At 33.4% G+C, this 12,647-nt stretch overlaps 1 protein-coding gene across 2 annotated transcripts in view; it reads left to right on the forward strand.

Annotated features, from left to right (window-relative positions):
* Window positions 1-6: 6 nt before the first annotated feature.
* Window positions 7-12,647, forward strand: part of LOC129802622 (double-stranded RNA-binding protein Staufen homolog 2) — a 28,010-nt gene continuing 15,369 nt past the window's right edge. Inside the window, exons 1-4 of one of the 2 annotated variants that reach the window (XM_055848592.1) lie at window positions 7-361; window positions 722-963; window positions 11,241-11,545; window positions 11,639-11,859. In XM_055848592.1, the coding sequence (XP_055704567.1) occupies window positions 776-963; window positions 11,241-11,545; window positions 11,639-11,859 (714 nt within the window). In that variant the 5' untranslated portion in view covers window positions 7-361; window positions 722-775. Of the gene's footprint in view, window positions 362-669; window positions 964-11,240; window positions 11,546-11,638; window positions 11,860-12,647 lie in introns of both variants that reach the window. The other variant, XM_055848594.1, reaches the window with a different exon arrangement.

Consider the following 12,647-nt stretch of genomic DNA (forward strand, 5'->3'; position numbering starts at 1 on the left):
CAGTTTGAAGGTAAAGTGTCACTGCAATGTCACTGCATTTTTTGTTCTTCTCAAATAATGGCCGCTTGTTAAAATATCTTACTTTCTTTATTGTTTGCCAAAGATTCAGAAGTGGAAACTCCATCTGTGACTATTGTGTATCTATTTCGTTACAAAAAACACCCCGTGAACACTATTAAGTATTTTGAAGTGAAATAGATTCGTCGGATTGTGAAAAATTTTGATCTGAATTGCGCGAGGGAACATTTTTTCACGTTTTTTTCATCCAAAGAAAACGTATCTCCCCCGGAAAAATTGCGTATAAACTGATAGAAAAGAAGGATTTTATAGAAGTGTTGCAGGAAAAGATCTACAGTTTTTGGTGAGTAAATTGACATAAATTTGCGCATTGTCTACTTCCCAAGAATTACACGTAAATTGGGTTCCGGAGAAATCCCTGGATATGACTGGGGTTAAGGGTGTGGGAAAATTGGGTTTTCTGCTAGGTTTTCAGCATGTCTATGAGCCTCAATGAAAGTCATTTAGGGTGGGAAAACCTCATAAAAACCCTCATGTGCTTATGTAGAAGGGAATAATTTATCTAGGCAAAATCCCAAGACTTCCAACGAACCCTATTTCAATTAATTTGCATGATATCAACGTCGCCATATTTGATGTTAATCAACCCAGAAAATCATCAAGAAACCCTTCTTGTACTTCTCATACCCCCCAAAATATCCAGAGCCTCTGCATAAGGAGAATTTCACAAGAGAGGAACTGCTGAGCACATTGAGAAATGATGCATCACAACAGCCACCCATCGCATCATCCGCACATGCATCCTCAGATGCATCCCAGTCTCCAGCAACAACATCCACCGCAGCATTTGGGCCAGCAGATGCCACCCCATCACATGCCACCCAATATGAATCATCATTCAGCTGCCGGATCGCACCATGGCTTCCCACGCGACCAGATGAATAGGTAAGAAAGCCCTTCTCTATTTTGCCGGCTGAAAAAGAAAGCAATAACTCCCAGACAGAGACACCCCTCTTTGGCACAGCCAAGCGAGGAAGATGTCTTGAGCAATCATTAAGAAAGTCCAAGGGGTGATCGTCTGAAGAAGTTGGTAATAGTGTGCGTTGTGTAGAAAAGTTACGGGGCGATAAAAATGCAACCCAGGGGGAATTCAGGGGATATTGTAGTGTGTGCAACTATTTGAAGAAGGGGAAGATTGTGAATAAGGCAGGTTCATATACAATAGTGCTTGATGTTTTTAGAGAGCAGTAACTTTCGCTTTTTATGCTATTTCACATTGGGTCTCTCTTATATCGTCTCCGGACTTCAAAATAAACATACACAGCATCAACACACCATATACTTTAGTGTTAAAGATGATGCCCTGTTGTCTCTTGGCTAGAATTGTCCCTTCTTGACTTCTTTCTCATCAGTCTGTTTAGACAAAAAAGTTGCAGAAAATGAGGAAAAAGGTCTTCGATTTTTTTATTTAGAATTTTACGCACAGAAAAAAAAGATGCATCAGTTTGCAGTTTCATTTCGTTGACCAATCAAAAGTGATAAGCGTTATGCTTATTCAGCTCAATCGGTGGAACAATTCTAAACATTTTTTTTGTCAGGGTGTAGTCATTTTTTATTGGGACTGGAAGTTGAAACATTAGACATTTAGGAATAGTAAAAAAAAAAACTGATTAAATGAGATTTGCAACAGTCGGGAGATTTTGATTATGGATCTGTAATAAGTAAATATTTGTGGTATTAATTTTTTGCTTCGGCGTTTAAATAGCTTCAGATACAACTATTCAGATCTAAGACTTAGCCATATGGTTTAACTGCTCTAATTTCTTATCAATATCGATTTTTGGAAAAAAAAATTTAGGATTGGATTTTTAAAAGATAAGAGACCTATAGATTCTCAAAAAGCAATAAAATTGCTCGCTATTCAAGATTTTGAGGCCTTTGGGAACTGGGCTAAATCTCTAGTCTGAAGACCACCTTAGTATTGCGAATTGCACAGAATTTATAAAGTTTGGAACGTTGAAAGAAGGATATGAGGATAACTGTTCATAGAAAAAAGATTTTCCGTATTATTTATTATTCCATTTAGAAAACAACATTGAAGACTCTTCATATCCTCCCAGATCTACGGATTTTTTTTTGAAAACATGATTTTATAGCATTGCTAACTTTCGGACAATCGTTCTAAACTTAAAGCTATTCAAAAAAATATTAATTATGAGATAAAGAAAGCTCGAAGATTTAAGTTAAATATTTACTGTCCAAATTAATGATTTTCAATTCTGAAACTTTATTTATTAAAATTTTGGTTTGTCCAGAATTTTAAAATTACTGAAAACTTAAAAAAGTTCGACATTACCATATTTAGTTTATCTATTGCGAAGATTCTTACATTTCTGCTTAAATGTCTTGATAAATTTGACACTATATAATTAAAGATCTTTTATAAATATGAATATAAGCCTCCTTCAAAGGCTGAATTAAAGGTTTAATATTTAAAGGCTTATCTCAGAATTAAAAGGGACGAATTGGTAGTTGAAAGTGACTTTTGGCGAATTTTGAATTATTTTCGGATTAAATTATTTATCTACATTTTAGTATTTAAGCTCAAGGTATTTTAGGCCCCTCGCATTGTTTTATGTGAAAATAAAGGGTCCCGGTCAAAATCCTGAATGGGCCAAAATCCGAAAACCAAAATCCCGAGTTCCTCAAACGATTGGTCGAAAGTGAGCAAATGTGACAGATATCACGTGAAGAGTTCCTTTATACCTATAATATCATGTAGAAGGTTGAATATAAAGCGCTATGGCATTCCGGTCAAAATTCTGAAAACCTAAAATACCGAAGAGTCAAAATCACGAAAATCTAAAATACTGAAGAGCTAAAATTAAAATTTCGAATGGGTCAAAATCCCGATAACCTAAAATCCCGAAAATCCTAAATCCTGAAAAGTCAAAATCCCGGAAATCCAAAATCCCGACAATAAAAAATTCCGAAGAGCTACAATTAAATTCCAGAATTTGCCAAAATCCCGAAAATCCAAAACTCCGAAAATCCAAAATACCGAAAATCCTTAATAATGAAAAGTCAAAATCCCGGAAATCCAAAATCTCGAAAATCTAAAATTCCGAAGAGCTACAATTAAATTCCTGAATTTGCCAAAATCCCGAAAAGCCAAAACTCCGAAAATCCAAAATACCAAAGAGACAAAATCACGAAAATCTAAAATATACCAAAGAGCTCAAATTAAAATTCCGAATGGGTCAAAATTCCGAATATCCAAAATTTCGAAACGTTAAAATCCCGAAAAGCTATAATCCTGAAAATCCAAAATCCCGAAAATCTAAAATTCCGAAGAGCTAAAATTAAAATCCCGAATGGGCCAAAATCCCGAAAAGTCAAAATTCACGAATGGGCCAAAATCCCGAGAAACCAAAATCCAGAATTTTTAAAAGTGCGATTCCTATGCACTCGCGCTTGTTGTAGGTAAAGGGTGATTGTCTGTGTTTTAGGAAAGTATTCTACACAGAATACTCCATTTAATATTTCGTCCCTTTCAGGATCATTAAGTATTTGGGATTTTGGCCCATTCGGTATTTTGGCCCATTCAGGATTTTAGCCCATTCAGGATTTTGATCCATTCGGGATTTCGATTCATTCAGGATTTTGACCCATTCGGCATTTTCGCGTTCTGGGTTTTGGGTTAAATTCATTTTGTTAATGCTTGTAAAATATCTTACTGAACATTTTTAATTTTCCTATTTTTCAAATCAACATTCTAATGATATTTTTACTAAATATTTCTTTCTGTAAAATATAATAATTTCCATTACGCTCTCTAATTGGCTAAATTATTACAGTTCAAAGTTCTGAAAGCCTTAAAGATCCCACTCAAAAACGCCATGAGAACAAATTATTTTGTTTGATTGAAATTTAAATACCCATCGGTGGTGATATTTTACTGATTGGACTGATTGTAACTATTGACAAATTTAACTTATTTTAATAATCACATTTTACTTTATTACTATCCATCCACAAGATGATTTTTGCAAAATTCTAAATAACAAAAAACGTTTTCTTCTTGGATTTCTTAAGAATCCAAAAAAAGAGATGAAAGTGTGAATTTAAATCGCCTGCTCAAATAATAAGTGGCATGAATAGAGGATGACCAAAAAAATTGAATAAAACCTCTTAAATTTTAAAATAATGTTCCCCGTTTCCCTAAAAATGAATTGTTTCACTTAATTTTGTAAATTTATATTTGAAATCTTTTGTAGCGTGGATTGTTACCCCTTAAATTTTGAGATAAATCTTTAGACTTCTAAATCGACCTTTACGGATTCACTCGTATTCAGCGATTAAGATCTTCAATTTTTTTCAAGCTTTTTGAAAATTTTCTTTTAATAAAAGCTTATCGCAAGGACCTCTTAAAACTTTAAAGAAGTTATCAACAATAAATTTTCTAAAATAATAATAAAATATGCTTGGATGATTACTACGGAAAGGGCAAGTAAATTATTTTTCAAAGAAGTTAGCGAAAGCGGCTCTAAAAATCGAAATTAAAGGTCAGAAAGGACTCTTTAACAACTGGAATTGATAAATGTTTTGTAATGAAAATCAGTTCTAGTGAGTGCAAAAAAAAATCTTTCATGATTGAAAGGCTCAAATATCTGAATTTCTTCTATTCTACTAAGTAATTCTTGGATTTTCTTCTGGATTTACAAAAAATACACATTGTGAAAAAAATCCTCAAAATGGAGCATTTTGATTCGATTTTTATTAATCCGTAGTAGTGTTCTAAAGAAATCTTTAACCTTGAATCGTCCGATAATAAATATTAAGCTTATTTTTTTAAATTTAGAAATTAAATTTTACATTTTATACGCCAAATGTTCAAAGATCAACTTTCACTCCATATAGCAAGCTCCCTATTTATTTATTTAAAATTTCTAATTAGAAAAAATTATATTCTCATGCCTTAAAAAATAATGTTAACAACTACTAACATAACTGTGTTATCACTCTTGCACATTAATATTTTAATATGATTTACATTAATTGTCGCTGGTGAGAGTCCAAATGTGTAATTTGTGTGTTTGAATCATTTTATATTCAAAATTTGATCTATTTGTTGATAAAAAGGCAGACTTGGCCCGCAAAATTTGATATAAATTGATTTATAGCATTAATGCGAAAAATTAATGCGATTTCTCCTTAATTTTTTAATGTGAAAAATATTTATGCTTTAGGTAAATTTAAAGTTATTTTTGTAGGCCAAGTCCACTTCTTTATCAATAAATAGAAAAACCCGAAATATTAAGTGACTTAAAGACACAAATAACATATTTGGACGCTCACAAGCGACAATTAATGTGAATCACATTAAAATTTTAATGTGTAAGTGTGATAACGCCGTAATACGGATAAATTTTAATCCAATACAAGCGATACTTCAACGAAAAGAACAACGGGGTTCAATATAATAGTCAAAGTAACATCTGAGAGATCTTTTTAAATGAGGTAAATTCATCCAAATTGGATGACAGTAGACCCCTCTAAACGCTTATCCTTTGACCCTGGAAAACCACTAAAGCGAAAATGAATGGAAATGATTGGCACATGAACACATTTTTTTTATTTCGTTGTAATTTGCATTGTACTTAAAGAAATTATTTTGTCAAACGATTCTTAGTAAAAAAAAAAATCAAGGAAGTTTTTGTGGGTGCTGAAATTGACGTAACTGGAAGAAGGATTTTTATTCTAAGTCTACCATCATAAGAATAATGTTTTAAATAATAAAATGCAAATGAAATTGCTAAACAGTTGAGTTCATGAAGAATGTTGAATTTTTGAAGAGGATGTAGCTTTAATTGTGTGTGAATTTCTTTTATTTATTTATTATTCTGAAGCTGTGCACATTGCAAGATACGTAGAGATACAGAGAGGGAAAGAGAAGGATAGAGAGAGAACTTGTGTGGAAGAATTTATAAGTGAAGAAGATCCTGGACAGACAGGCAACAAAAATATAATTGCTTGTCCGTGGAATTTGATATAATAAATTGCGACAACTTGTTTTGCAATTTTGAGGCAAGGGGAGAGAATTAGTGGAAAACCTTAGGGATTACCTATATGTATGGAACAAAATATTATGGAGATGGATTAAAATATCCCTCTAAATATGGTTTGGTGTTGAAGAAACAAGCTTCTAAATATTATTGCCACTATATATTCTATAACACACCCTTATGTATTGCAAGGGTTTTTTTGTGTATGCTTACATCTATCGTCATTCTTGAATATTTTATTGTATTGTGAACAAAATAAGAAGGATATTTGTCATTGCCACTGAAGATGTTCACTGTATTCATTGTTCCAAGTGTCTCTATTTGCTATTTCACTCATGCTGGTATGATTTTGGAGGGTGCAAAAGTGAGATAGGCTGGATTTTTAGGAGGACTTTAGTACTATTTTAAAATTATACCTCAATAAAAATTCACATGGTTCACATAGTGTGTTGAGTTGGTTCGATTCACGAAGCACTGAACCCTTTTTATTGCTCGAACTTCTCTGAGACAGTAATATGTATATAGTAAGGCCATGTAACTCCGACGATTGCAAAACTCGGATGCCGCGACCGATTTAACTCCGATACATCCACTTAAAATATAATTTATATTTTTATTTCTGTAATTAATTACTGAAGTATCATATTATAACTATTCTACTTTAAGAAAAACCAAAAATTATATTTTTATCGGTTTAATAAGTGGGTAAAAGAAATATTTTTTAAGCTCGGGTCAGCTGGGTTGTGTACTAAAAATTTAATTTCTGAGAAAATTTTGCTGTTGACAGCTCGTCGCTGGAAAAAGTTTAGTGTTTTTTCTATATAATAAAACATTATTTGCAATCAAAATTATTAATAAAAGTTAGTGTAGTTATTGATCTACAAGGTGAGTAAGAGTTTATTGATAATATATTAATAATTCATACAGAAATAAGTGATTTTTGTGAATGTTTACATTTCGATGCATGTCGGATGCGGTGAAAGTCAATGTTTTGGTTCAGAATTTGCATTGTTCAGGACTCTTTTTCTGTTTCAGATGCCAAAGGGAACAAAAGAAAAGACCTATAAGGACAAGCCCGACTCTAAGGAAGGTATTAGGAATGCCTTGCAGTGTGTACGAGATGGTTCTACCATAGCATATGCATCCAAAACATTTAATGTCCCAAGAACAACACTGCACAACAAATTGTCTGGCAGATACCCGGAAGAGTGCCCCAATGGCAGACCAACAATTCTTTCAAAAGAACAGGAAAAAGAACTTGTCAAATGGATCCTGGGATGTGCGGATGGCTGGCATCTCATCGGGAAGGAACAAGTTCCGGACAGCGTTAAACTCATCTGTGAGGTCTACAAAATTCCCAACCATTTTACAGCTGGAAGACCCGGAGACGTTTGGTTCAGGAATCTTCTTAAGCGTCATCCAGAGCTCAGCATGCGCAAGCCAAAATCCTTCTCATTGGAAAGAGCTACTGTCACTGCTGAAGACCTCACGGAATGGTTTCTTGGATATTTCACAGAACACAACCTTCTGAGCATTTCACCAGACCGTGTTTTTAATTGCGACGAAAGTGCCTTCTTTTTGACACCGGAAGATGGAAATGTCCTGTCCAGGAGAGGTTCACGTGTAGTTCCATCTCTTAAAAATTCAGGACCGAAGCAATGTATCACAGTACTCTTCATGGTGTCAGCTACTGGCGAACTTGCTCCTCCAATGGCTGTTCATAAAACTGACATTACTCCAAAAATTGCCATTCACAACGCAGAAGGATGGAAAATGGGAACGTCACCACAGAGTGGCTGGATGGATGGGCCACTTTTCTATGCTGGTCTTTATTTCCCGAAAATTGTTTTCCAACATTCAGAGGAGTCCATTATCAATAACCAGCACGATCAGGCCACCGACAATAATCCTTCAAATGATCCAGTCATCCCTGGAAACCAACTCTCTGCAACTTCTGAGACTCTCGATCCTCCTGAAACTCAACCGATCTTCGACACACTAAAACAATGCTATTTCTGGCCAGGAGATATTCCAAAACGTCGTCAGAAGAAGAGGGTCAAAGCCAGCAATGTCAAACACCAGTATATTGTATCTTCCGAGGAAATTATCGCGGAACAGGAGGAAAAATTGAGGCAGGATTTACAAAAAAAGAAAGAAATTGCTGAACGGAAGTTGACCAGAGAGAGGAACAAAAAAATAAGGGCAGAAGAAAAGGAGATAAAACTAAAGGAGAAACACATGGTAAAGGAAAAGGCTCAAATGCCAATTGAAGCTGAAAAGAAAAAACGTGGAAGGAAGTCAGCCAAGAAAACCGAGGAAAAATCAAAGAATTGAGTGCAATCTTAAAATAAATAAAAATATATATAATTAAATAATAAATTAATGAAATGAATTGATGGAATAAAACTCTAAAAAATGTTTTTGAAATAATATCTTCTCATTTTTATGCATTAAACTTTTCCTTAAAATGAGCATCCGAGTTTGATCGAATTCAACGGAGTTACATAAAAGCGTCGCAGTAACATTCTTGCGCATATATTAATATTATCGTAATTTATTAATTTTCATCAATATTATTGCTAAAATTCTATTTCTATTATGATTCTAAATTAAACAAAGAATAATTCTATTGATTTGGAATGGCGAAAAAAATATTTCATCAGTCCAAAAACAAGCATTAAAGTCGCACTCAATGAAAAGTATCCGGATTACCTCTCTTTACTATAATTGCTCAATTTTGACTTAGAGTGCAAATAGTGTAAATTCAATTCTTAAGTATTTTAAGTCTAGTAAACCAAGTTATTTTTATTAGCCAGGTACTTGGAATAACTTCACTGAGAAAAAAGTGGGTGCGATTAACTTTTTTTCCTCATAAAATTAACACTTTTTAGGTGTAAAAATATATCAACATTTTTTAATGTTAAATTTACACATTTTGAGGGTAAAATCAACATGAAAAAAGGGTAACTTTAACCCCCAATACACCTAAAAAGGGTAATAGTTACACCGATTTCGGATCTATACTGCAGGGTAAAATTAACATTCCCGGAATATTACACTATGCAACAAATTCACAACTTTTTTTGCTAACGGAGATCTCACATGGTACGTTTGATAGAGTCAAGTCCCCTGATTAAGAATCTGACCTTGGTTTTGCTCCATCACGTAACAATGTTTTTTTGTTAATACTTTTATATTTTTCCTGCTTTGCCTTACATTATCCGTTATATCTCAGGTTCTAGTGAACAGAACTTAAAAAGTGTAGGTCCGTTAGAAAGCTCATTAGCTGTGCTTTAATTTTAATGATTACAAAAAACTTTGTAAAACCACTCTTTCAAGGTGTAAAATTGAAGTTTCTCTAAGAATTACCAAAAAATGGTCTTAAAGTGAGGTTTTAAAAATTTGTATAAAAATAAATCTCATATCGCTCCTTGGAAATTACAAGAGGTCAAATCACTTTTTTGCGATTTTGAGATTCTAAGTGAGTTTAATAAATAAAGACAATTTAATAAATTTTCAGAGGATCTAAGTCATTAAATTTCGTTATTAGAATAGTTTTTCAAAATTTTAGGCTTTTTCATTACTTGCATAATTTTGTTTGAAGTAAACGGGCACAAAATATATTCATCATTCAAATTTTTGTGAAACAGGGGACTAACTTAAGCAAGTTGTTCCCTTGTCATTCTAATTTAGGCAAAATTTGCACATCATTTAGAATGACAAGGAGCTAACTCATTATAAAACATATTTTGAAAGGTAAAAATATAAAAGTCTCGATGTTTATATTAGTGCTCGCTCATACAAATAGAAAAGAAATAAATTGTTTTTGTTCAGTCATTAAATTGAGATACTTATTTACACAAAGTTGAATCTTTCATGCTGTCTCCTAAAAAATGGCCGAAAATTAGTTGGCCCCTTGTAATTTCCAAGGAGCGACATGTACGTAGGGTATGTGTACCATATTTCGGCATAGTTGCATGCAAGCGTCAAAGTCTCAAGTTTGAAATGTAATATTTTAAATTCAAATTGATTTTTTTATTCTTTCTTTTGTAAGAGTGTTGCTTTGAACCTTGTAAAGAGTTTACCGTCTTTATTTACTCTAAAACATTCTTAATACATTTTAAAATGAATAAAAATGTAGACTCAGCTTTGGTGCTCTATTTCGGCCACCTTCATTATCATAGTTCCTTGCCATTCGGAAATTCTTCTAATATCTTTTTCACGTCATCTCGTTTGTCGAAGCTACATTTTTTGTTATTCTTTTGCATTGTATAATCTCCAGAGTACGTAAAATCTAAAAGTTCATGGAAATTCGAGGAACAAAAAAGGTGGCCGAAATTGCAAGCTGGCCGGAATTTGGTACACTTACCCTATGTGTTCGACTTTCAGCACTGTCCAACTTTTAGCAAATGACCATACTTGGGCTAGGGAAAAAACATTGCCATTAAAAGGTGACGTTCTTGGATAGTCCATTAATGCAGTGGCAAATAATTGCAAATCGAGAATTATTCGTAATTAACGAGCAAATTTAGACACGAATTATAAAAATTGCCCTATTTTTCAAGGTCAACGGTTAATCACCTCTAGAGAGCATATTTCTAATCCAATTTGAGCAAAGGTGGACTCATTTGAAAGGTCTTGAAATTCTTGACAAATCTGAACTATTCTGAAAGCGTATTTTTTCATCGAAACAATTGCAAAATTAATTCCAAAAGAGATTTTAGTATCAAAGTCATGAGTTCGAGCATTTCGCAAAGCTGAAACACTTTGCTAGTTCTTTAAGAAAAAAGCCCCATTCAAAATTTTTACCTTTTTATTGAGCTGCACAGTGCATTCACAGTTCGCTATTAAATACTCTGAAAAAAAAACCCAAGAATGTTAGAGGAAGAAGAGGAGAAAGAGAGAAGTATATATATATTTAATTGTGGTTGAAGTAGAGATTTATACTTTCATATCTTTCGAATATTTTTTTGTTATTGTGGAGCAATTCTTTCTTACTCTGGGAAGAGGTCATATGAGAAGAGAGGAATAACTCAGTTTTGTTGAGCCGAATAATTTGAAGCAAATATTTTGCTAAGTCCCTCTATTTCGCAAATTTTCATTGATATAGAGAGCTAAAAATCATTTTGTTGGACTACTTTTTTCTGTGACTTATAGACTGGGACACCATCAGAGGATTAATCACCATCAAATCCATCCCAATCATGTAAGAGTGCCAAAGCAGGGATCACAGCACAATTCTCTAATAATGGCACAACAGACGCAAATGAAACAACAGCCACAGAATACTCCAGCTGGGCATATGAGTGGTGGTGCTAGTGGGGCTCCTCAGATAGCACAACATCATCCCCAGCCGAAGAAGCAGCAGCAGCAGAAACCACAATTGCAAGTTCCACAGAATCAAAATTCTCAATCATCACAGAGACATTTGCAGGCTATTGATACCAAGCCAAGTCCATCAAGTGAGTGATAAAGTTTACTCCACCATTTTAGAAGGATAAATTTCATTAAAGGGTCGTTTGTTTTTTTTTTTTTTTTTTTTATCTTCTCTTTAGCAACTAATACACCACAAAATGGACCAAATATTCCAACAGTGTCTGCTGTTTCGGCGACTTCGGTAGCGACGTCGCTGGAGAGCAAACCCAAAATTGAGATATCTGGTCCTGAAGATACTTCAAAGGAGAAATCACAACAGTCTGCAACATGTGAAACCTTGGCAAACATTAAAGAGAAAACTCCAATGTGTCTTGTAAATGAACTAGCACGACACAATAAGGTATGTTATCTTGATTTAAAGTAGCTTGAAATTCTTTTATTACCTTCAGAACAATGGATGGTCTTTAATGATTTCCGAAAATCATTTCTGGCAGGAACATTTGCTAACAAAATATTTTGTGATGTTTTTTTTTCTGAGATATTGACGATCATTACTTTGTATTTAGTTATACGAAAAAAAAGTTAAATTTTATTTATGATTAAGAACAATGCGAAAAATGTTGATTGCACAGAGGAAACTTGGGGCAAAATTGACAGAATAAGGGAAGGGAAAACGGAAAATGTGCTGTTGAAGTCATTTCCCATAAGATATTGTAATAAAGTGTCTTTACCGATTTAGAAAAGGCAGAAAAGGAGAACTGGAGACAAATGCTAATTGACATTTTGCACCGTGTTTCTTGGAACAAAATTCTTTGCAAATCTAAAACGGACAACAGATTCCTATTTAACAGATACAAATTATTCCCAAGATATTCATTAATGGATATCTTTGGAAAATAAGTAGGTTAAAATTGATATCTCTTCTCTTAATGCTTCGTGGAACTCTGTATTTTTTTATCTTGCTCTACTCGTTCAAAAAATATTATGAATGACTCAATCGAAAGCTTATCAAGAAAATTGCTCATAACGACCAAAGTAATTCAAAGCTAATAAAATAAATTTTCAAAGAAAAATTAATAATCGGTAATCGCGATAAATAGGTGGAAGTTGATCAGATTTGTCAGGTATTCAAAGACCTTTCAACAAATTAAAATTTTGCCAATTTATTTACGAAATATGGCTCTATAT

Source organism: Phlebotomus papatasi, chromosome 2 (assembly GCF_024763615.1).
Source record: "Phlebotomus papatasi isolate M1 chromosome 2, Ppap_2.1, whole genome shotgun sequence".
NCBI lineage: Eukaryota > Metazoa > Arthropoda > Insecta > Diptera > Psychodidae > Phlebotomus > Phlebotomus papatasi.